The sequence below is a fragment of the Nicotiana tabacum genome, chromosome 6 (assembly GCF_000715075.1).
Source record: "Nicotiana tabacum cultivar K326 chromosome 6, ASM71507v2, whole genome shotgun sequence".
NCBI classification, from domain to species: Eukaryota; Viridiplantae; Streptophyta; class Magnoliopsida; order Solanales; family Solanaceae; genus Nicotiana; species Nicotiana tabacum.
Window position 1 is genome coordinate 156,014,301 of NC_134085.1, and position 22,808 is coordinate 156,037,108.

General features: G+C 40.8%; 1 protein-coding gene across 1 annotated transcript in view; it reads right to left on the bottom strand.

Moving 5' to 3' along the window:
• Positions 1-14,725, bottom strand: part of LOC107822623 (vacuolar-processing enzyme-like) — a 28,917-nt gene extending 14,192 nt beyond the window's left edge. Inside the window, exons 1-2 of the mRNA XM_075256081.1 lie at positions 14,702-14,725; positions 13,804-14,003 (exon numbers count right to left, since the gene is read on the bottom strand). Of these exons, the coding sequence (XP_075112182.1) occupies positions 13,804-14,003; positions 14,702-14,725 (224 nt within the window). The remainder of the gene's footprint in view (positions 1-13,803; positions 14,004-14,701) is intronic.
• Between the last annotated feature and the right edge of the window lie 8,083 nt (positions 14,726-22,808).

Here is a 22,808-nt window from a genome sequence, read left to right on the forward strand (position 1 = left end):
CTTCTGAGCTACCCAAGTTAAGGCACAACATGTTTTCTCGAGTTGAGTGTACTTGACCTCATGTACTGTGAATTTCTTGCTAAGATAGTAGATGGCCTGCTCCTTCCTTCCTGTGTCATCGTGTTGCCCTAACACACAACCAAATGAATTTTCCAAGACCGTTAGGTAAAGAATTAGGGGCTTCCCGGGCTTAGGCGGGACCAATACCGGTGGATTAGACAGATATCCTTTGATTTGGTCGAAAGCCTCTTGACACTCTGCCGTCCAACCTACCGCAGCATCCTTTTTCAGCAGCCGAAATATGGGCTCACAAGTTGCTGTGAGTTGAGCGATGAACCTGCTGATGTAATTGAGTCTACCCAGCAAACTCATTACCTCTGTTTTGTTCCTTGGCGGTGGCAAATCTCGGATGGATTCAATTTTGGATGGGTCTAACTCAATCCCCCGTCGACTGACGATGAATCCTAGCAACTTTCCTGATGGGACCCCGAATGCGCATTTGGCCGGGTTAAGCTTGATATCATACCTCCGGAGTCTTTGGAAAAATCTCCTTAAGTCTGCTACATGGTCCTCCTGACGCCAAGATTTGATGATCGCATCATCGACGTACACTTCGATTTCCTTGTGTATCATGTCATGAAACACAGTAGTCATTGCTCGCATGTACGTTGCCTCGGCGTTCTTTAACCCGAACGGCATTACCCGATAGCAGTAGGTTCCCCATGGCGTAATAAACGCTGTCTTCTCAGCATCCTCTTCGTCCATTAGGATCTGATGATAACCCGCATAGCAATCCACAAAGGATCTGATCTCGCGCCCAGCGCAATTATCGATCAGGATATGAATGTTGGGTAACGGAAAATTGTCCTTGGGACTTGCTTTGTTGAGGTTGCGGTAGTCGACGCACACCCTGATTTTTCCATCCTTTTTTGGTACTGGTACCACATTGGCCAACCACTCGGGATATCGAGTGACCCAAATGACCTTTGCCTGCAACTGCTTAATCACCTCTTCTTTGATTTTTACACTCATTTCTGTTTTAAATTTCCTTAGTTTTTGCTTGACCGGAGGGTATGCCGGGTCAGTGGGCAATTTGTGAACAACTAAATTGGTGCTTAATCCAGGCATATCGTCATATGACCATGCAAAAACATCTTTGAATTCCATGAGGGTTTTGATCAATTCTTCTCTGACATTCGGCTCAATGTGTATACTAATTTTGGTCTCTTGGACGTTATCAGCGTCTCCTAGATTCACAGCCTCGGTGTCATTTAGGTTAGGCTTGGGTTTCTCTTCAAATTGGCACAGTTCTCGGTTTATCTCTTCGAAGGCTTCCCCTTCGTCACATTCAGATTCATCGTAAAAAACGACCTCTTGCATCATTGAGTCGGTTTCAGATTGATTTATTAGACTAGGTCGAAGATCCGATGTGCGGGCCATGTCATTAGAACCAGTAAAAAGAGAACTGTTCAGAAAGAAAAAGAACAAAACAAAATTAAAATGGGACAAAAGAAAAGAACTTCATTAAACTTGCGGGATAAAAGGGTTCACACTTTTACAAAAACGAAAGTAAAATTTGGATTACACCCTTGAGTAATCCGGACAAAACAAAACACACAAAACATAAATCAAAGCCTACTACCAAGACTCCCCTCGGACAGGAAGAGGAGTAACTGTCCAATTGTTGGTCTTGGCCTCAGGCCCCACAAACTGTATCTCTGCTCTGCTAGAACCTTCTCCAGCTTCCACCATACTGACATCCGCGAATAGCCTCTCAAAACTCTGATTCAGGTCTTCATTTATACCGATCAAAGGTCCTAGAATCTTTGGGACCGGCGACCCCTTGGCACTTGCTTTGACAAAAGACCTTGAGAGGCGTGGCACTGGTTTAGGCAGAAACCAGACCCTCTTCTTCATTTTTCGCGCTTGCTTCCTGTCTGCTGCGGTTGGTTTGAACCCCAATCCGAAAGTTTCCAGATTTTTAGGAAGGGAGACAGGTTGGACAATCCCTTGAAGCTCGACTCCCAGGCCCTTTCCCGGCACGAATCCATTACCCAGCATTTCTGAGACCATCATGACTGTTGCGGCAGCTACCCTAGGGTGTGGGATGATTTCTCCTTCAGAAATTTTGTTGGCCGACCCTGTATCGAAAATCTGGTAGACCCAAGGACCTTTGTCATCAGCGGTCTCTATGAAAGGTATAATGGTTCCGCCCATGGTGCACGTTGTATCCTCGCCGTGTAACACGACCTCTTGTCTTTCCCACTCGAACTTCACCATCTGATGTAGGGTGGAAGGCACCGCTTTGGCTGTATGAATCCATGGTCGACCTAACAGCAGGTTGTAAGATACCGTGGCGTCTAATACCTGGAATTCCATGGTAAATAGGACCGGACCAATGGTCAGTTCGAGTACAACATCCCCTACAGTGGCTGTTCCGTTTCCGTCAAACCCTCGGACACAGATGCTATTCTTGCGGATTCTTCCGCGGTCGATCTTTAACTGGTCCAGAGTGGATAGTGGGCAAATATTGGCGCTTGAGCCGTTATCCACCAATACTCGAGTTACCACCGAGTCTTCACATTTGACAGCTAGGTATAAAGCTTTATTATGCTCCGTACCTTCCACCGGCAGGTCATAATGTTACCCTGTTCACCTCGAAAATTTTGCTGGCAATGGTTTCCAGGTGGTTTACAGCAATCTCACTGGGTACATGAGCTTCGTTCAATATCTTCAGCAGGGCCCGACGATGCTCCTCAGAATGGATCAGTAACCACAACAGTGAGATCTGGGCCGGTGTTTTTCTCAGCTGTTCGACCACAGAATAGTCCTGTACTTTCATCTTCCTCAGGAATTCTTCAGCCTCTTCTTCGGACACAGGTTTCTTGGTTGCAACTAGGTTGGTTCTTCTTAGCTCCACCGGAGCAAAACATCGACCTGATCGAGTCAGCCCTTGCGCTTCACAACTGACTTCTTCCACCTGTTTTCCTTTGTACATCACCACCGCCTTTTCATATTTCCAAGGCACAGCCCTGCTGTCAATCATCGGCAGCTGGACCACAGGCTTTATGGTCACCCGTTCTCTACATACCCCTTTCAACATGACCGCCGGTGTGGGCGGGATCCCTGGTATTACCAGCTTGCTTGGCTCGGGTTTGCTTGTTATGGCGGATGGGCTCTTTCCCCATATCACTACCGGCTTGACGCCTTCTCCCTGCGACTGTACACTCGTTCCTCCACTGGTTGAGACTTCTTTCGGGGCGGCTTGGATCATCATCACTGTTTGTGAGGGTTTTCTCAATTCTCCTCCCTCACACACCAACTCAATCATGTGAGTTTCGTGGTGCGCTGGCAGTGGGTTTTGGTTGATGTTAGGAGCCTCCGGTGTCTGGACCTCGATCTTATTGGTGTCGATAAGATCCTGTATGGCATGCCTTAATTTCCAGCACTTCTCGGTATCATGCCCGAGCATCCCTGAACAGTATTCACAACTGATTGATCGATCCAAGCTTTGAGGTGGGGGATTTGGTTCTCGAGTCTGGACAGGACTAACCAAACCCAATTGCCTCAGCTTGTGGAACACAGCGGTGTAAGTTTCTCCCAACTCCGTGAAAGTTCTCTGCTTCCGCAACCTGTCATTCCTAGCATCTGGATTTCCCCGGAAACCTGCCCCTGAAGGGTTTCTATACGCCCTCGGTGGAGGATAGGTGTTTTGTGGTGATGCATATATGTTCTGGGGAGCCGGCGCGCGCCATTGTGGGCGAACCGGAGGCTGAGTGTATGCTTGGGCCTGGTGTACGGAACAATGTGGCTCTCGAGGCGGATAGAAATTTTGTGGTGGGTTGTATGGGTAGTTTGACCTGTGAGGTCTGGGTTGGTTGTAGTGCGGCCTGCCAGCCCTGGACCAACTGCCTGCCTCGATCGTGGCAACCTCTTCTTTCTTTCTTCTCAGCGCACCTCCCGCGCCGCTTTGAATAGCCTGGGTTGTGGCTTTGAGTGCCGAATAGTTCAAGATTTTGTCAGACCTCAGACCCTCTTCTATCATGACCCCTATCTTGACCACTTCGTTGAAAGATTTTCCAACTGTTGTCACCAAGTGACCAAAATAGGTTGGATCCAGTGTCTGCAAGAAATAGTCCACCATCTCTCCCTCTCTCATGGGAGGATCGACTCTAGCTGCTTGCTCTCTCCAGCGGAACCCGAACTCGCGAAAACTTTCCCCGGGTTTCTTCCCAGTTCTCAATAATGTGAGACGGTCAGGGACTATCTCGAGATTGTACTGGAAATGACCTGCAAAAGCCTGCGCCAGATCATCCCACGTGTACCACCTGCTGGAATCCTGCCTGGTATACCATTCTAGTGCAGATCCGCTCAAACTTTGGCCGAAATAAGCTATCAGCAGCTCATCCTTGCCGCCTGCCCCCCTCATTTTGCTACAGAATCCCCGCAAATGTGCCATGGGATCACCGTGCCCTTCATATAAATCAAACTTAGGCATCTTGAACCCAGCCGGGAGTTGGACGTCTGGGAAAGGGCACAGATCTTTGTATGCTACGCTGACTTGGTTGCCCAGCCCGTGCAAGTTCCTGAAGGACTGCTCCAGGCTTTTGAACTTTCTCAATACTTCATCCTGTTCAGGGGCCTTAGCCGGCTTCTCAATCTCTGCCGGCACTTCCAAATGTGGATTGTAAGCCTGTGGTTCGGGGGCATGAAACGTAGGCTCGGGGGGGGGGGGGGGTAGTATTGTGTATCGTGAGCCTGAAACAATGGCTCACTGGTCGTTCTTTGCAAAGGGGCTGATGTTGGTCCCACAAAAATGGGAATATTGGGTGTTGGGAGAGGTTGATGGGGTGGTGGATCTTGGGAATCATGAGGGCTTCTTTCTTGATGATAAAGGGGATTTGGGCGGCTTGTGGAAGGGCCAGAGTGAGGGTATTCCGGCATGTGCCCCAGTGTTTTAGGGCTCTTTTGTGTTTTGGCTATGGCTAGCTGCATTGCATTCATCTCTAGTCCCATCCTTTCAATCTTTTCCATCGCTTCTTTTAGCAACTGGCTCATCGGCCTCTCTTCCTCATTACTATTCTCTGAAGTAGTCATGCTGGTTGCTATCAGTCCTTTGGATCTGGTTTGATAGGAGTGTGCTGCCAGAGTTCCTTAACAACTTCTTTGTTTGATTCAGACAACAACAAACTTTGTTAGCGTTAGAGTTTAACAGATTTGATCATAACACATAGAGGATGCAATGCACATAGGCAATTAATCATTTCTACATGCTTTGCTTCAAACAACCTGCGTCATCCCGGTTTGCTCATTCGTCCCCTTTTAAAGTAATTTGGGAAACCCTGTGTTTTATTTTATTTTGTATTTTCTTTTCTTTCTTTATTAAAAGCGGTCGAATCTTATGGGGATTGCCTACGTATCACGTCCCCGCGCGAATCAGACCAGGCGTAGTTCTGCCTTAAAGTAAAGAAACACAAAATTCTTGTGAAATCGTTAAATTCATTCTCAAAATTTTGCTATTACAAATTACTTCAAGCAAGGAATAGCAATAGTACAGACTCCACAGTTCTTAACCCATTTTGACTAAAAGAAAAGAAAACAACATATGGAAAAGCAACAAAGCCAAATAAACAAGACTCAACCAAAGATCAATTTTCCAACTTAGGGGCCCGCGAGGCATCATTCGGCCTTTCCGCGGCCCTTGGTGTGAGGTCCCTCTGCAGGCTTTTCAACTCATTCATGATTCGGTGGACGCAACCCATGATGGAAACAAGGAGGGTCTTCCGAGGCATTTGCTCGCATGCCAGGCATCTCATGTAGATGTAATGCCCAATCTCGTCGATCCTTCCTCGAATGTTGTCCCTTTCTGCGAACAACTGCCTTATCTGTCGGTTCTTCAATCCTAGTGTTTGCGCATTGTTGGCAAGCTGATCCTGGAATATCTCCATTTGTCTTTCCATTCTGGTCATTGCATCGTAACATCGCCTTCTGTCGGCTTGGGCATCTCGTGCTTGTTTGACGATCCGATCATGTAGAGTGGAGTTCGTCTCCCTCAATATTCCGATGCTCATCTCATAATCCCTTATGACCTGTTGCAAACGCTGCTTCCGGGCCATTGTGTGCCTTGCCCATCTGACCTTCATCCTTGCTATGCATGCTTCTGATTGTTCTAATTCTTCTTGGCTCTGGATGACCTGACTTCTCAAACTTGCTATCAATCTTTCGTCAGAGCGACGCTTCTGTCGGTCAACGTTACTCTTACTAGCTTGGTGAAGGCGGGCCTTCAAGATTTGGTTTTCTTGGGCTAGCTTGTTTCTTTCAGCCTGCTCCGAAGCGGCTTGCACATTGTTCTCAAATGCAAGTCCTTCGACTTGTTGCTTTAGCTTCCCGATTTCAACCCGGTAACCTTCCTCCCTTTTTAACCATCCCCATTGCTCTTGTGAATCATCTGTGAAGTGTTGGACGTGTGCCTTTTTAGCAGGTCTTTGCCGAATCTGAAACCTTCCTTCGAACCAAGCATCGTACTTTGGGTCTACCTCACCTTTAGCTAGTTCTCGCACCATGGTCTTGGGCTCCAAGAATCTACATTCATGCCACAGTTTTCTAATCTTCCCCTCGGGGAATATGACTCCCGGGCTTAATTCCAAGGCATGCTTGCTCAGATCTTCGTCAGTAGGGACTACTTGAAACCTGCCCAATTGTCGTAATACCCGATGAGGGGCATATGGCTGGATGCTGCGAAGACCCATTAAGAGAACATGACATTCTTCAGCCGACATGTAGATCACCTCAGTATCAGCCAACCAACCGAATGCCCATTCAATTTGGTCAGCTGTTGTTGACCTTAACCGTGTAAACCATGCTTCGACACCTTCAGGAAATCTGGCGCCTGTCATGCGCTTCTTGAATCCGCTGATACAATTCCTCTCGGTCAACCCGTGGTTCATGTATCCTACTCGGTGATGGAGATGTTCCTGCATCCATAGCTGAAGTAACAGGTTGCAACCTTGGAAGAACTTGCCTCCTTCTCGGCATATAGTCAGAGCCCGGTAGATTTCGGACAAAATCAAAGGAACCACAGTACTATTGGTTCTTTTGATTGCCACGTCGGCCATCCCTACCAGGCCTATCTCTATCTTTTTATCCTTCCTTGGACAGACCATGACTCCCAAGAATGCTGTGATAAAAGCCAAAGTACGTCTTGCTTCCCATTTGTTTCTGTTCCCTCCGTGAGTTAACCCAAGGTTCGGTTCCTCGAAACCCTGCGGGGTTCCGTACCGCTGATACAAGAAATGGAGATCACAACATCCTCTCGATAAATCGCCATGTTGTACCTTCCGACTAATGCTTAGTAGATCCAGAAACGCATGCGGAGACACTGGCCTTGGCGAAAGCAAATATTGCCCTCTTAACCTCTCATTCAATCCCGCATATCCGGCGACTTCCTCAAGTGTTGGTGAAAGTTCAAAGTCAACAAAACGGAATACATTGCGGGTTGGGTCCCAAAATGGTATTAGAGCTTCAAGAATATCTGTCCTTGGCCTAACGCCCAACAAATTTACAAAGCCTCCCAATATTCTTCCTACTACCTCTTTGCTATTGGCTTCCAAATCATTCCACCACATGTGGAGTTGTAGGGGGACCTCGCTGAGGGCCGAGAATGGTTCATTTTGCTCTGTGCTCATCCTGCACATTTATTAAGGTGACCTTTTAGGCGAAAACAGAAACCTTTATTTTGACTCTAAACAAAAATCTTGGAAAACAAAACAAACAGTATATGTATTTATATACATGTGTGTACATATATGCTTTATGGTATATCATTATTGGTAAAATGAAAAGGGGAGTTGGACCCGATGAGGGTTGCCTACGTATCTCACATCCGGTGAGAATCAAACCGGCGTAGTTTGGGTCAATAAGAGATAAACAATAATAAACATTTTTTCAATTTTCATGTTAAAACAGACCGGGTTCCAAAGGTTTGAAGATGACCTACAACTGAAAAAAAATCAAACAACACACATATTCTAATTAAAAGATTTACAAACGCCAAAAACAGATGATCAGCTCCCTTTCTCCGTTTGACAAATGCAACCAAACGGTTATTTTTTGCAAATGTGGCCCCTTCCAAATTTCACATGAATTTTGAGGCCGGGGAAGATTATCTTGACACTTTACAAACTTGTCCATTCTTTTACGAAAATAACCGTTCGACAACTGAAAGATACTCTAAGGCTATTTCGGCAAGAACGGTTTAAGACGCGGCCGAAGCTGGCTCGGCTTATTTTATTCTTTCATTTTTTTTTTTGACTAAACATCCTAACGGCATTCACCTGACCGTTTTACTCTTTGTTTTTTTTTTCAAATTACGATAAAACCCTTGTGTTGCAAACACGGCCTTTCGACATCTCGGGGACGAAGCTTTTTAAGGCTGTGTGGGTCAACTGGACCAAACTCCCAGACACGACCCAAAAGGTGACTGTTTACACAAAATCAGCCTTCCGGCGTCCCTTTCGGGAACATTCGGCTATTTATGACAAAACAGCATCACCCGACTTCTTTATGACTCTTTTTATTGTTTTTCAAATTAGAAAACTCAATATTACAAACACAGCCTTTCAACGTCTCGGGGACGAAGATTTTTAGGCTGTGTGGGTCCATATCTCAAAATGACCCAAAGGTGGCTGTTTATGCAAAGTCAGCCTTCCGGCGTCCCTTTCGGGAACATTCGGCTATGTCTTGATAAAACAGCGTCACCTAACTCCTTTATGACAAAATTAAAATTTGACATATATTTTTTATTTATTTGTTTTTTTGGCTATTTTAGCAAAAGGTGGGGTTGGACCCGATGAGGGTTGCCTACGTATCTCACATCCGGTGAGAATCAAACCCGCGTAGTTCGGGCAAAAGAACTACTTAAAAAGAAGAAATGAAGTATATTTTTTGGATTTTTGATTAATCTTTTTTTTTTGAAAGAAATACTTCTAAGATATATTTTGAATTTCATTTGCTTTTTTCTTTTATTCTAAAGAAGAAAAATATATTTTTTGGAATTTTACCTTTAATAAAAGAAACGCTCTAAAAATGTGTTTTTTTTTTAATTTTGAATTCCCTGTCAATTTTGAAAGAAGGATCAAAATATTCTCGGATTTTTTTATTTTATATTATTATTTTATTTTGTTTATTTAGTTTTTTTTAAAAAAAAACAATTGAAAAAATCTTTCTAAAGAAGTCAATAATGGAAAATATTTTTGGATTATTTGTTTAGAGAATTGGGATTCTAAAAACTTTTGGCAAGACAATTGTTCTTGCAACAGATAAAGATATATATAAATTTTTTGGAAAATAAGAAAAACTTTTTGGATTTTTTATATATATATATACTTGCGACAGATAATGAAAGACTCCTTTTATTTTTTCTTTTATATGTTTTTTTTTGCATTTTCATAAGCAAATAAATAATAAACAAAAACCAATTTTTTTTTTATTTCTTAAAATAAAACTCTTTTTCATTTTCTTTTTAATGGCAAGACAAACTATATATCTTTTCTCCTTTTTTTTTTTTGAAAAACAAAATAGAGCGACGACCTTTTTTTTTTCCTTTGCTTTTAATAAAGCAAACTAACACATTTTTTTTTATTTTCTCAAAATTTCGGCAGAGTTTCGACACTACTTGGACATTTGTTTTCTTTTTCTTTCTAAAAATAAGTAGTTATATCTCTACACTGCCATTTCCTCATCTTTTCACGATTTTCTAATTTGTGGAAAATGATGACAACATACAAAATCTTTTGAATTTTCATGCCTTGTTTTTATATGTATTTTTATTTTTTTATGTTTATTGTTATTTTCAAAATGTGGCATGGGAAACATAAGGATTTCCAAGACATCTTGGATTTCGCAAATGTTCCCCATGCGCTTTTTCCAACATATGAAGCGTGGGGGACATATGGGAATTCCAAGACTTCTTGGATTCCACAAATGTTCCCCATGTGTTTTCCCAAAAAGCAAGCGTGGGGGACATAGGGAATTCCAAGGCTTCTTGGATTCCGCAAATGTTCCCCATGCTTTGATTAAAATAACATCATGCTGGAAATGACCAAATGACCCATTCGCCCTTGACTGAATACAACATGTAGCACATAGGATGCCATAAGATGGTCTATTATTTTCAGGTTGCTTGTCCTAGACGGACCCAACCCTTGTGTTGAGTCCCCTAAGTCAAATGCACATGATGCAAATAAACGTTCCTACTAGGGATCCGGCATGTGGATTTGTTATACTAGGTTCAGAACCTGGGTGTTTGTTCTAGACCTGGCTTACCCGAGCGGACAGCTCGAGCCGAGGGGGGGCAGCGTACCGGGAATACAGAAGCTTCACCGGCTTAGCAACTTATCCGAACCTCGTTCTAAATTGGGATTTGACACTATACAGAAAAGAAGTCATACGAAGTACGCCCTTCTTCATGATTTAGAAGACTCAGAGAGAAGATGGGTTTCGGCACAATTTATATACAGTTCACATAATATCAAAAGCGGTAAAAGCAACATTTAGCACATTAGGCTTAAAACATGTAAAAAATCAGATAAAGCCAAATATAACAATTTATCTAAGCTCGAATTTCTAACCCTGAACCAGTGGTTCTGGGTTACGTAATCCCCAGCAGAGTCGCCAGAGCTGTCACACCTCCTTTTTACGCACCCCAGGGGGCGCAGGGGAGTTTTTTCCCAATTAAAGGACAATCGAAACGGGATTGGTTTAATTATTTCAGAGTCGCCACTTGGGAGATTTAGGGTGTCCCAAGTCACCAATTTTAATCCCGAATCGAGGAAAAGAATGACTCTATATTACAGTCTGCGTACCAGAAATCCGGATAAGGAATTCTGTTAACCCGGGAGAAGGTGTTAGGCATTCCCGAGTTCCGTGGTTCTAGCACGGTCGCTCAACTGTTATATTCGGCTTATTTATCTGATTTTTAATACAATTATGAACCATGTGCAAATTTTATCTTTTAACCGCTTTATTAATTATTATTATTAAGAAATGTGAACATCGCTTAAAACATATCTTTGGACTGTGTCACATAAAATGCACCCACAATCCGAAACATATTTTATTTGATGTTTTAGAATTTGGATTTGGGTCGCATGAAATGCGCACCCGAGTTTAAGAAAATTAAATTATTAAAGGCGCGCCTAAAGCAACTAGCGCATTATTATTTTTGGGGAGGGCCGTGAAATTTTCTAAACGACCCGTCCAGGAATCTAAGTATTTAATATATACACTTAGAGGGCCCCGCAATTTGTCCCTTTTATTTGGCGAGGCTCGTCTCATTTTACTTATTTATTTATTTTTATTATTATTTATTTTTATTTTTATATTTTTAAAGGGATGCCATTTTTATGCCTTTAACAGTACTAAACCTTATAGCCTATTTACAACTGAAATCTCATAACTCGTTACAATTTTAATAAAAGGAATCTAGCAAAATGAGTGTTTTGGAAGTAATAACAACAAGTAATGCTAGTTTTGTCCGAATGAACTAAGCAAGAGAAAAGACGAACAAATTAACGTTAAACTGTGTCATGGAGCAACTAACCCTACTTAATTAAATGATATCAAATAAACAAAATATGTAACACCAAAAATGAACAAAACGCATATGGTGAAAACATAAGCAGAACATTATCGCATCAATTTATATATTGCATCTTCGAATGTTCAACGTAACATTTCCTTATCTAATGCTTGAAGTTTACTAACCTTTGAACCTCGACAAACTCAGGACGACAAACACGACCCCGACGAAACTCAAGCCGAACCTCACTCGACGAGGAATAATGATGAAACCTCGGACAAACACCTCGACGAACTAAAGATGACCTCAACGGAGAGTTTGGACCCCACAACTGTCGACGATCAGGTGGGTTGGTGGAAGGTTTTGGACGTGAGGGTGCCAGCGTTAATGGAGGTGGGTTTTTGCTGGTTGCTTGGTCGTCGGGCAGTGGTCGACGGACTGGTTGTGGTGGTTATGGGTGGAGGTGACGGGACGGAGTGGTCGTTTGGTGGTGGTGCTTGGTCGACGGAGGGGAATGCGACGAAGCTGGTGGGTTGTTTGGACGTAGGGAGTAGAAGCGGCAGCAGTGGAGGAGTGGTCGTGGACGACGGACTGGAAGAGTGGTCGTTTGGACGGTGGTTATGGCGTTGTGGGGGTGGTCGACGAGACTGGGGCTGCGACGGGGATTGCCGGTGGTGACGAGGCAGCAGGTTGACGGGGATGGTGCGTGGGGGTGCCGGAAGGTATGAAGGAGCTTAGTGGTCGTTCATGGTGGTTTTGGGCGGTAGGGGTGTTGGTCCGGGGCTAGGAGGAAGTCCGGAAATGGAGTCCCTTTTTCAGGTAGGGCTTTTCTTCCTTCTTTAGGAAGAAGACGAGAGTACAGTCTCTTTTTTCCAATTTTTCCAATCCTTTTTCGTTGGTTTCCCAGTCCATTTTTCTTCTTTTTTCCTTCGTAGGTTTCTTTTCTTTCTTCTCTTTTGAAGAAGAAAGAGGAACAGTAGTTTTCCCTCTCAATTTTCCAAAAGTCCCCCCCCCCCGTCCCTGGCTTTCTGTCCGTGTTTTTGTAATGCAATGCTCATGAAAATGAGCCCCATGCGTGGTGGGGTTCGAGGCATATGTCCCCCACGCGTGGTGGGGTTCCCCACGTGTCCTGGACACGGTTTATTATGGGCTAGGTCCGAAAATTAGGCCTAAAACCGGGTAGTTTAAACCCGAATATTATTCTTTTGCCCAGACCCGAGAAATAGGAACACGTTGCTTAACTAGTCCTATGTAAGCAAAATAACTACCAAAAATAAGACTAGTATTTAACAAAACTATATCTTTTTTTTTAAATATTTTTAAGGTTTTAAAATAGCTACAAAATATTAATAAAACTATTTTTTGTAATTTTCGTAAATATTAAGATAAAATATGAAGTACTATTTTTGTATTTTTTCAAAGTTAAAACGACTATAAAATATTAATAAAACCATTTTTTTTGTAATTTTCGTAAATATTAAGATAAAATATGAAGTAATATTTTTTTTTGTATTTTTCAAAGTTAAAATAACTATAAAATATTAATAAAACTATTTTTTTTTGTAATTTTCGTTTTTTTTAATAAAGACAAAAATATGAAATAATATTTTTTGTATTAAAATGACTTCAAAACATTAATAGAATTATATATATATATTTTTTTGTTAATTTTCGAATTTATATAAAGTACCAAAATGAAGTACCGTTTTTGTATTTTTCAAAATTATAATGACTGCAAACATTAATAGAACTATATATTTTAGTAATTTTTGAATTTATATAAAGTACCAAAATAAAGTACAATTTTTTGTATTTTTTCCACGTTTATGAGAAATGCATAAACTAAAATTCATATATGTATTTTTTGTGATTTTTTTCTTTTTGCAACGAAATAAAGTAAAAATAGTTAAAATGGCTATATTAGACCCAATTTCACATATTCACGCTAAAAATGTGAAAAATCTCGGGGAGGGTCAAAAATCACGTGCTTACACTGTCTCCAGCCTAGAATTTGAGAATGTCTTTATATATGGCATTGCTATTATAGGACTGACAAACTCATGCAGAATAAGCAGGACCAAAAAGAGCTGACACATTTGACAAATATCATAGCCAAAAACCACAACACATCTTAAACTCAAATTTCTTATAGCTGTTTCAGATGGTATTCATGTAATGACAGAAAAGGAAATGCAGAAGGTGAAGGTCATATAAGGTACATATACCTGTCCTCCATCCAGGAAATACTGTACAAGTCACCAAGGCAGGTCATGTATTCAATAGGAGGACTGGGATACTCTCCTGGGCAACAGGTTCCCCAGCTACTCTCTTCAGCATTTGATGCTGTCGTGGCATAGATATTTAAACCGTCAGGAAGAACACCCTCAAATATACTACTAGACTCACAAGCTTCAAGGTAAAATACCTGCAAATAGACAAAAGAAGAAATAACTTAGAGAATGAAAAAGTGTTTAACCAAAAATCTGAGTCCTTGGTCAAAGCTAAAAGAGAAATTCGGGTTACTGATAATCAGGAGACAAAAAATAAAATACTTTTGAGAACAATGGTAGAAGGTAAATAGATAAGTATTTCAATGAATTCTCAATAGTATTCCGTGTGTCTACAAATGATGATACTTCTTCCTTTTATAGATCATTCTAGGTAGAGGAATAAAGCATCAGTTTTAATGATATAATCATGAGCAATAAATGACATTAAATAAGCCGTTATACAATCATTCCTATTAAATACCAACTTTATAACGTATCAGACATTTAATAATGAATTTGGACTCCTTTCTGTCATCTGATCCTTGCTTTCAATGCCTTCTAATCCGTTGGCTGTAAATAATTTAAATTGGTACGAGACTCGTATCTATACATCGTCTCGTGCCTATTTAAATTCTTCTTCCCGTGGCTGTTTTCACCGTGCCTCTTAGTCAATTGCTGTTCTTTGACCATTCAATTAATCCATGTGTCATGCCACATCATTTTTAATATAAATTCAATTTTTTCCCAATACAGATAGTCCCCCCACTTTCCATTTTTTTTATCAATTAAATAATTGGGAAGTGGATCTTCATATAAAAAGAACTTTTGCCACAATTAATGCTCATGACAGTACTAACGTTTCAACAGTCTTTTCCATTTAATGTTCTGTCCATGTGTCATTTTATAATTGATTCTGCTATTCATATCCTTCTTCGAGACTTCTTCAATCTCACTATTTACGAAGTGATAGCTGCCTTTATTATAGGCTTTTCATCATTATACTTTAAAAGTTGACGGTTCCCAATTTACACATACTTTGTCTTCCTTTGTCTTCTTCACAAATTTTCAGCACATACTTTCTTCTTAACAATGTCTTCTTCAAACCCTAACCGTAAAAAAGTTCCAATTCTAGATCAGTTCCCCAACGCCCCTGTTAGACACAGAAGAGGCGGAGGAAGTAGGCCTCGAACAGGGTTGGAATCTACGCGAGGCGGTTCCTCTGGTTCTTCTTCAAGGAGTTTTATCCCAAAAGCCCCTTCTTCTAAAAGTAGGGAAATTCTTGATACTTCTCAAGAACCCTCAGTTGATGATATAGTTCCCGGCGATTTGTCTTTTGAAAGTGACAAAACATCTCTTCAAAAACAAATTAAAAATTTAGAAAGAGCCGATACTTACCCAACATTAGTAACCGAGCTTACAATCCCCACCATAAGAAGAGATTGTAACTGGAAGGATAGTCTTCGAATGTCAATTCCTTCCCCAAATCAAAGAATTTCCTCTTTTAGAAATGGGTATTCTTCTGTTTATACTTACCCCTTCACTTTAGGTTTTAATCCTCCGATTGACCCAGTTATTCTCGATTTTTGTCGTTTCTTTACCATTTGTTTGGCCCAAATTGGTCCATTGGTGTGGAGAACAGTGACTTGTTTGAGATATTTATCATCCAAGGCAATTGTCAATTTCACCTTTTCTCATCCCAACTTAATACGCCATGGGGTTTTAAGCTTAACTGCAAGGAGCAAAAAAGTTTTGGTAAACCCTGAGGATGACAGAGATCGTGGATGATATATCCGTTACGTTGCTGTCCGTACAGTGGATTTGATTGGCGAAACAAATATTCCCTTTCCTGAGAAGTGGAATTTTGAACGTAAGTTTCCTCTTGTTTACCGTACCTACTTTTGAGAATTTCAAAAAAAATGTGGTTTTTAACCTCGTCCCTTCTTGGTTTTTTGTAGCAACCATGGGAGATGTGGAACCTATTCCCAACTTTCGTGGTTGGGTAGACTCACTTTTGAAGATTGCTACTAGGGAGCAGAGAACTTGGAAATCAATTTCTTCTTTACATTGCTGGAAAGTCAAAACACATGGTATCCACCCTTTTAAAATTTTTGTTTTACATGTTAAGCACTTTTTCCTCAACTTTAACCATGTATATCCATTCTTTAATCAGGATTTGGCATTAGAGGAATGACAGCTGAAGTAGCTATGGCCATTCGCATGTCTGCGAATGCTGCTCTGGATTTAGATAAGGCTCGAGCCTTGCTACCTAAAAGAAAAGCTACAAAGGAAAGTTCTGAAGAAGAAGAGGAGGGTACCTCCCTAATTACCAGGCCAAGGTCCAGGAGACGAATAATCATTGATAATGAAATTGAAAACACTCCTGCTCGTACCTCCGCCACTGAGCCTGTTTTGATTCAATCTGATGAGGATGCCGAACCAAGAGATAACAATGAGTCAATTCAGCACCTTTTTGATAGTGGTTTCGGGAGTGGCGAGCTCGGACCTGTTTTTGATGAAGCTCCTCTTTCCTCATTTGTTCCTATTTCCTCCATTCCTCTGCCTGCCGTAAGTGTTTCTTTACCAGCTTTAACAACTTCCGTTTGTTTGCCAATTTCTACTGCTCCTATATCTGTTCCCTTGGCTGCTTCAACCGCACCTGCTTCTGCTCCGGTGTTGGTTTCTACATCTTTTCCCTCCATTCCTTCTATTCCCTCCGTTGCTCCTCTTCCCTCTGTTCATCATACAGAGAAAGGTTCTAGCAGCGGAAATATGACAATGAGAAGTGTTACTTTGGAGGTTCCTGCCAATCATAGCCTCCTGAGGAAGACCGACAGAGCCGATGTTTGGCTCGAACCTCTCATTGGAGATATCGAGAAGAAGAAGATGGAGAGCCATAGCTGCTTAACTTTGATGAACGACGTAGTTCATTCTACTTTGAAGGTATTTCTACCAACAAGTTTTTTTTTTTAAATTATCTTCAATTTCTCATTTCCATGACTTACCTCTGTAGGCTAACCTTATTAGCACGGAATTAATGAGAAGAATTTCCTTACTGGAAAGAAAAGCTCGTGAGTCTGAGAAGTCTGTCCACGAGGCTGAGGAAATTGCTAGGGGAGCCCAACTTGAAGCAACCAACTGGAAGGAGCAGTTTGAAAATGCTCAAGGGACTATAGAAGAGTTGCAAGAAAATAAAAACCTCCTAGAGCAGCAAAACCGTGGTTTAACTTCTGAACTGGCAACAGTCAAAGCCTCTTCAAGCCAATTGAAAAGAGACAAAGAGCTTTTGGAATGCTCTTTATCAGAACAATTATCCAGAGCTAGTGAAGAAGTTAGAGAGGTGAATGTACTTTTGGCTAAAAAGGAAGAATATGCAGGAGAGTTAGTGCAAAGCTTGACTCAAGCTCAGGCTGACTTACAGACTTCTTCTGTCGAGATTCAAGCCTTGAAGAGTTCTCATGCTTCTCTTGAAGCTTCCCTTGATTCCCATTTAGCTGAAAATCAAATTTTAAAAAACGATCTTGCTATGTGGGAAAAGGAATATGGACTTCTAGAGGAAAATTTTAACATAGAAGTGAGTTGGGCTTTTCTGAATTCTCGTCGTGATGCTTTGACGGAAGCTGCTCAAGAGGGTTTTGACTTGCAGTCTGAACTGGCTAAAGTCTTAGATACCATCGAGAAAAGCCAACAGTCTACTGATACTCCTTCTCCTGCCCTTGAAGTTCCTGAAAATGTTGCTATTCCAGCTTCAGAGGGTGAAACTTCTACAACCCAGTCTATGAAAGTTGAAGCTTCCGTGACAATCCCCTCAACTGAATGATGGTTTGATCCCTTAGTTTTTTTTTAAAGGATTTTTTGGTGAAAGTCCCCAGTTATCATAATGGGGCAATTGTATAAACTTTTATTGACTAAGTTTCTACTTAGTCTTTTTAATTATATCAAAAAGTTTTATTAGTACTTCAATGTGTTCTACTCTTGCCTTTTCTTTACTTATTTAGGACTTATAGAATAGTTTAGCATTTTTATCCTTTGAAAATACTTTATGATTCTTCCCATGACTTATTGACATGAGGCTTATAAAAGAGGGCCCTTTTATTTTATCGACACTTAATGAAGAAGACGTCTCAACTTCATAATGGTGTTAAAATACGATGAAAGTAATAGGAAAACACACGTTTTGTATGAAACAACTTTGGCAAGTTTTCATTCATAAAATTTTAACAAGTGTTTGACTGTTACATGTATTACAATACATCTACAACTTTTCTCGTAACTGTTTTTCTTGTAACAGATTTGTAAATAACATAAACTAAACAAGGTTTTTTTTATAACCTGTTTCAGTACATAGTCATGACCCTATCTTTATATGTTAAAAAGGGTTTGAGAGGTGACTTTGTTTATGAGTTTGAGAGATGACTCTGTTGTTCTCATGAATGCTGAAGACTTCGTAACTTCTTCTCAACACTTGCTTCTTTGTGGCCGATTTTTATTCGATACTCGTATCTGTTTCTTTGCACCTATCTGTGTATAATATGTAGTCCCCCAAGTGTTTGAGCGGTGAAGTATGAAGCCTCGAGCACTTGTTTATTTCTTTTACTTTGGCCGTTTTCCTGAAACAGAAAGATATACGGGACTCGACGGTGTGATTATAGATGAAGACTGCCTAACTCATGTGTATTTCCATCAGATTAATTGTAACCCTGGGCTAGGAATTTAAGCATACTCCATTTTGTTGTGACTCATCATTTGGCACGTGTTAGGATATTTAGCCTAGCATCTCAAATCGTTAGTAAAATATTAATAAACCAAGAGAAGAATTTTTACATGGTGATACCTGACCGTAGGTACTTTCTTAAAAGTAATATCTTTTTAAGTGGACAACATTCCAATGTGAGGGTAAAACTTTACCATCCATTGTTTCCAACTGGTATGCTCCTTTTCCTGCAATGCCACGAACTTTGTATGGTCCTTCCCATGTTGGACTTAGCTTTCCTGAGTTAACAGCTTTTGTAGATTGGAAAACCTTTTTAAGCACGAAGTCCTCAATTTTGAAAAATCTGAGGCGTGCTTTCCTGTTGTAATATCGTTCTATTACTTGCTTTTGTGCTGCCATCCTTATCAAAGCAGCTTCTCTTCTTCCTTCAAGTAAATCTAGGCTAACCCGCATCTCTTCATTATTAGATTCCTCCGTTGCCTGATCGTACCGTGTGCTTGGCTCACCTATTTCAACTGGTATTAAGGCTTCCGTACCATAAACCATCGAAAATGGTGTTTCTCCAGTGCCTGTTTTGGTCGTTGTACGATAAGCCCATAGTACTCCGGGTAACACCTCAAGCCAATTACCTTTTGAATCATGTAACCTCTTTTTCAAGTTATTGATAATAACTTTGTTAGTTGATTCCGCTTGTCCATTCCCCACTGGATGGTATGGCGTAGATGTTATTCTTTTGATTTGCCAACTTTGAAAAAATTCTGTAACTTGTGCTCCAATGAATTGTGGTCCATTGTCACATACGATCTCCTTTGGTACTCCAAAGCGGCATATTATATTGCGCCATATGAAGTCTTTAACTTCTTTTTCTCGTACCTGTTTAAATGCCCCTGCTTCTACCCATTTAGTGAAATAATCTGTAAGTACGAGTAGAAATTTTACCTGACCTTTTGCTTGTGGAAGTGGACCTACGATATCCATTCCCCATTTCATAAAAGGCCAAGGGGCTAAAATAGTATGTAGTAACTCAACTGGTCTGTGCATATTATTGCCGTACCTTTGACATTTATCACATTTTGACACGAAAATGGTTGCCTCTTCTTCCATCTTAGGCCAATAATATCCTGTGCGAATTAACGTTCTTACCAGTGACCGTCCTCCTGCGTGATTCCCACAATGTCCTTCATGTACTTCTCTCATGACATATTCGGTTTGAGAAGGGCCGAGACACCTTGCTAGTGGTCCGCCGAACATCTTTCGATAAAGATTACCTTGATATAAACAATATTGTGCACCTCTTTTGCGAAGCGCGTAAGCCTTTCTTTTGTCATTAGGCACGGTTCCGTGCTGTAAAAAGGCAACAATTTCATTTCTCCAATCCCATGTTAGATGATTAAAATTTACCTCGTTTTTGTCAGGTTCAAGAACGGAATGAAATAGATGTATGACTGAAGCATCTGTATTGTTTGCCACGTCTGCTGCGGATGCAAGGTTTGCTAAAGCATCTGCCTCTACATTCTCATCTCTTGGGACTTGCACTACTTTCCAAGTTTGGAATTGCTTTATTAACTCCCGTACCTTTGCGAGGTATTCTTGCATTCGTGACTCTCTGGCTGTGTAAGTCCCCAGCATCTGATTAACCACGAGTTGAGAATCACTCTTGATTATAATCTGTGTTATGCCGAGTTCTCGTGCCAATTCTAAACCTGCAATTACAGCTTCATATTCTGCTTCATTGTTAGTTATAGAATGACATTTTATAGCCTGTCTAATGGTCTCACCCGCAGGTGGTACGAGGACTATTCCTAAGCCTGCCCCTTTTACATTAGATGAACCGTCAGTGTATAAAACCCAAGTCCCCGGGTTCACACCATTAAAAACTAATAATTCTTTTTCTGCTTCTAAATGCATCCCCTGGCTAAAATCAGCCACGAAATCAGCTAGTACTTGAGACTTTATAGCGGTCCTGGGTTGATAAATAACTTCATATTCACTTAGTTCTATAGCCCATTTTGCTAATCTTCCTGAAAGTTCATGTTTATGCAAAATATTTCGAAGCGGAAAAGCAGTAACTACAACAATGAGATGACATTGAAAATAAGGTCTTAACTTTCTGGATGCCATGACCAAAGCTAATGCTAATTTTTCTAGCTGTGGGTATCGTGTCTCAGCTTCCAATAAGGACTTACTTACGTAATAAATAGGAGATTGTTTACCTTGGTCCTCGCGGACTAAAACAACACTTACCGCGACTTCAGATACGGCCAGATAAATGAGAAGTTTTTCCCCTACCTTCGGTTTTGCCAACAACGGTGGTTTTGACAAATAAGTTTTCAAATTTCTAAGGGCTTGCTGACAATCTTCATTCCATTCAAAATGATCTTGCTTTTTAAGTGCAGAGAAAAACTTAAAACATCTTTCTGAGGATTTGGAAATAAATCTCCCCAAAGCTGCAATTCTTCCCGTTAATCGTTGTACTTCCTTTTTGTTAGTAAGGATATCCGGGATTTCTTCTATTGCTTTGATCTGAGAAGGATTCACTTCAATACCACGGTTAGAAACAAGAAAACCCAAAAACTTACCTGATGCACCTCCAAATGCACATTTTTCTGGGTTGAGTTTCATATTAAATTTTCGCAAAATTTCAAAAGTAATAGATAGATGAGAAATATGATCATGAGATTGTTGGGTTTTGACGAGCATATCGTCTATATATACCTCCATTGTTTTCCCTAAATGTTCTTGAAACATTTTGGTGACCAACCTTTGATAGGTTGCCCCAGCATTTTTGAGACCAAAGGGCATTACTTTATAACAGTAAGTCCCCCTGTCTGTGATGAAAGAAGTTTTTTCTTCATCACCAGGATCCATTTTGATTTGATTATATCCTGAGTATGCATCTAAAAAACCTAAAAGTTCATGACCTGCGGTCACATCAATTAGTTGATCTATATGTGGTAAGGGAAGGGAATCTTTTGGACATGCTTTATTTAAATCAGTATAATCTACACAAATACGCCACTTACCATTTTTCTTGGGTACGACCACCGTATTAGCTAACCAAGTTGGATATTTTACCTCACGGATTGATCCGATTTTTAATAATTTTTGGACTTCATCCTGAATCACCTGGTTCTTGAAAGCACCTTGTTTTCGTTTCTTTTGCTTTATTGGTGTGAAAGAAGGGTTCTCGTTGAGTTTGTGAGTCATCACATTTGGTGGTATCCCTGTCATATCAGCGTGGGACCAAGCAAAGCAGTCTAAGTTAGCTTTTAAAAATTCGATTATCATACCTCGCATGTTCGTGTCTAAATTAGCCCCGATATAAACCTTCCGTTCAGGCTGTTGATCAAATAACGTCGCTGCATCAAGCTCTTCAATCGTCGTTTTGATGCTTTCATTCTCTTCAGGTTCTTGAATTGTGTCAGGCCTTGAGTCCAAATCTGTTTTCTCTTGTTCAGTTGAAGTTTGATCTTTTTTACTTTCAACTGTTTCCTGTAATTGCTATTTTGCTTTATTTACGGCGCTCATACTTATTATAGCGTTGACATTTCTGGCCATCTGCTGATCCCCATGAATTTGACAAATTCCCCATGGTGATGAAAATTTGATAACCTGATGCAGGGTTGATGGGACAACATCCATATCGTGTATCCATGGCCTTCCCATGATCATATTGTAGGCCATTTCCATATCAACTACCTGAAATTTAGTTTCTTTCACAACACCCATAGCAAAAGTTGTTAGTATTACCTCACCTTTTGTTACTACGCTTGAATTGTCGAAACCTGACAAGGTGTGCGCCTTGGGTAACATTTTGTCTTCAGCTTGCATTTCCCGCAGTACCCTTAGTAATATAATATTTACAGAACTTCCTGGATCAATCAAAACTCGCTTTACATTAGTATCATATACAAGTAAAGATATTACCAGTGTATCATTATGTGGAGTTGTCACTCCTTCGTTATCTGCGTCATCGAACGAAATGCTTTCATTGTCAAGGACCTGCCGCACCCGTTTCCCGTGTGTAATCGTTACCTTAGAAACCTTGTTGGAAACTGTGTAAGTTATGCCATGAATATCTTCTCCCCCGCTTATGACATTCACTGTCCTCTTGGGTGAAGGAGGTTGTGGTGGTTCTTGTCTGTTTTTCATATAAGCTTGTTTTCCTTTCTCACTAAATAACTCAGTGAGGTATCCTTGCTTCAATAAATGATCTACTTCGCTTTGCAGGAATCTGCATTCTGAAGTT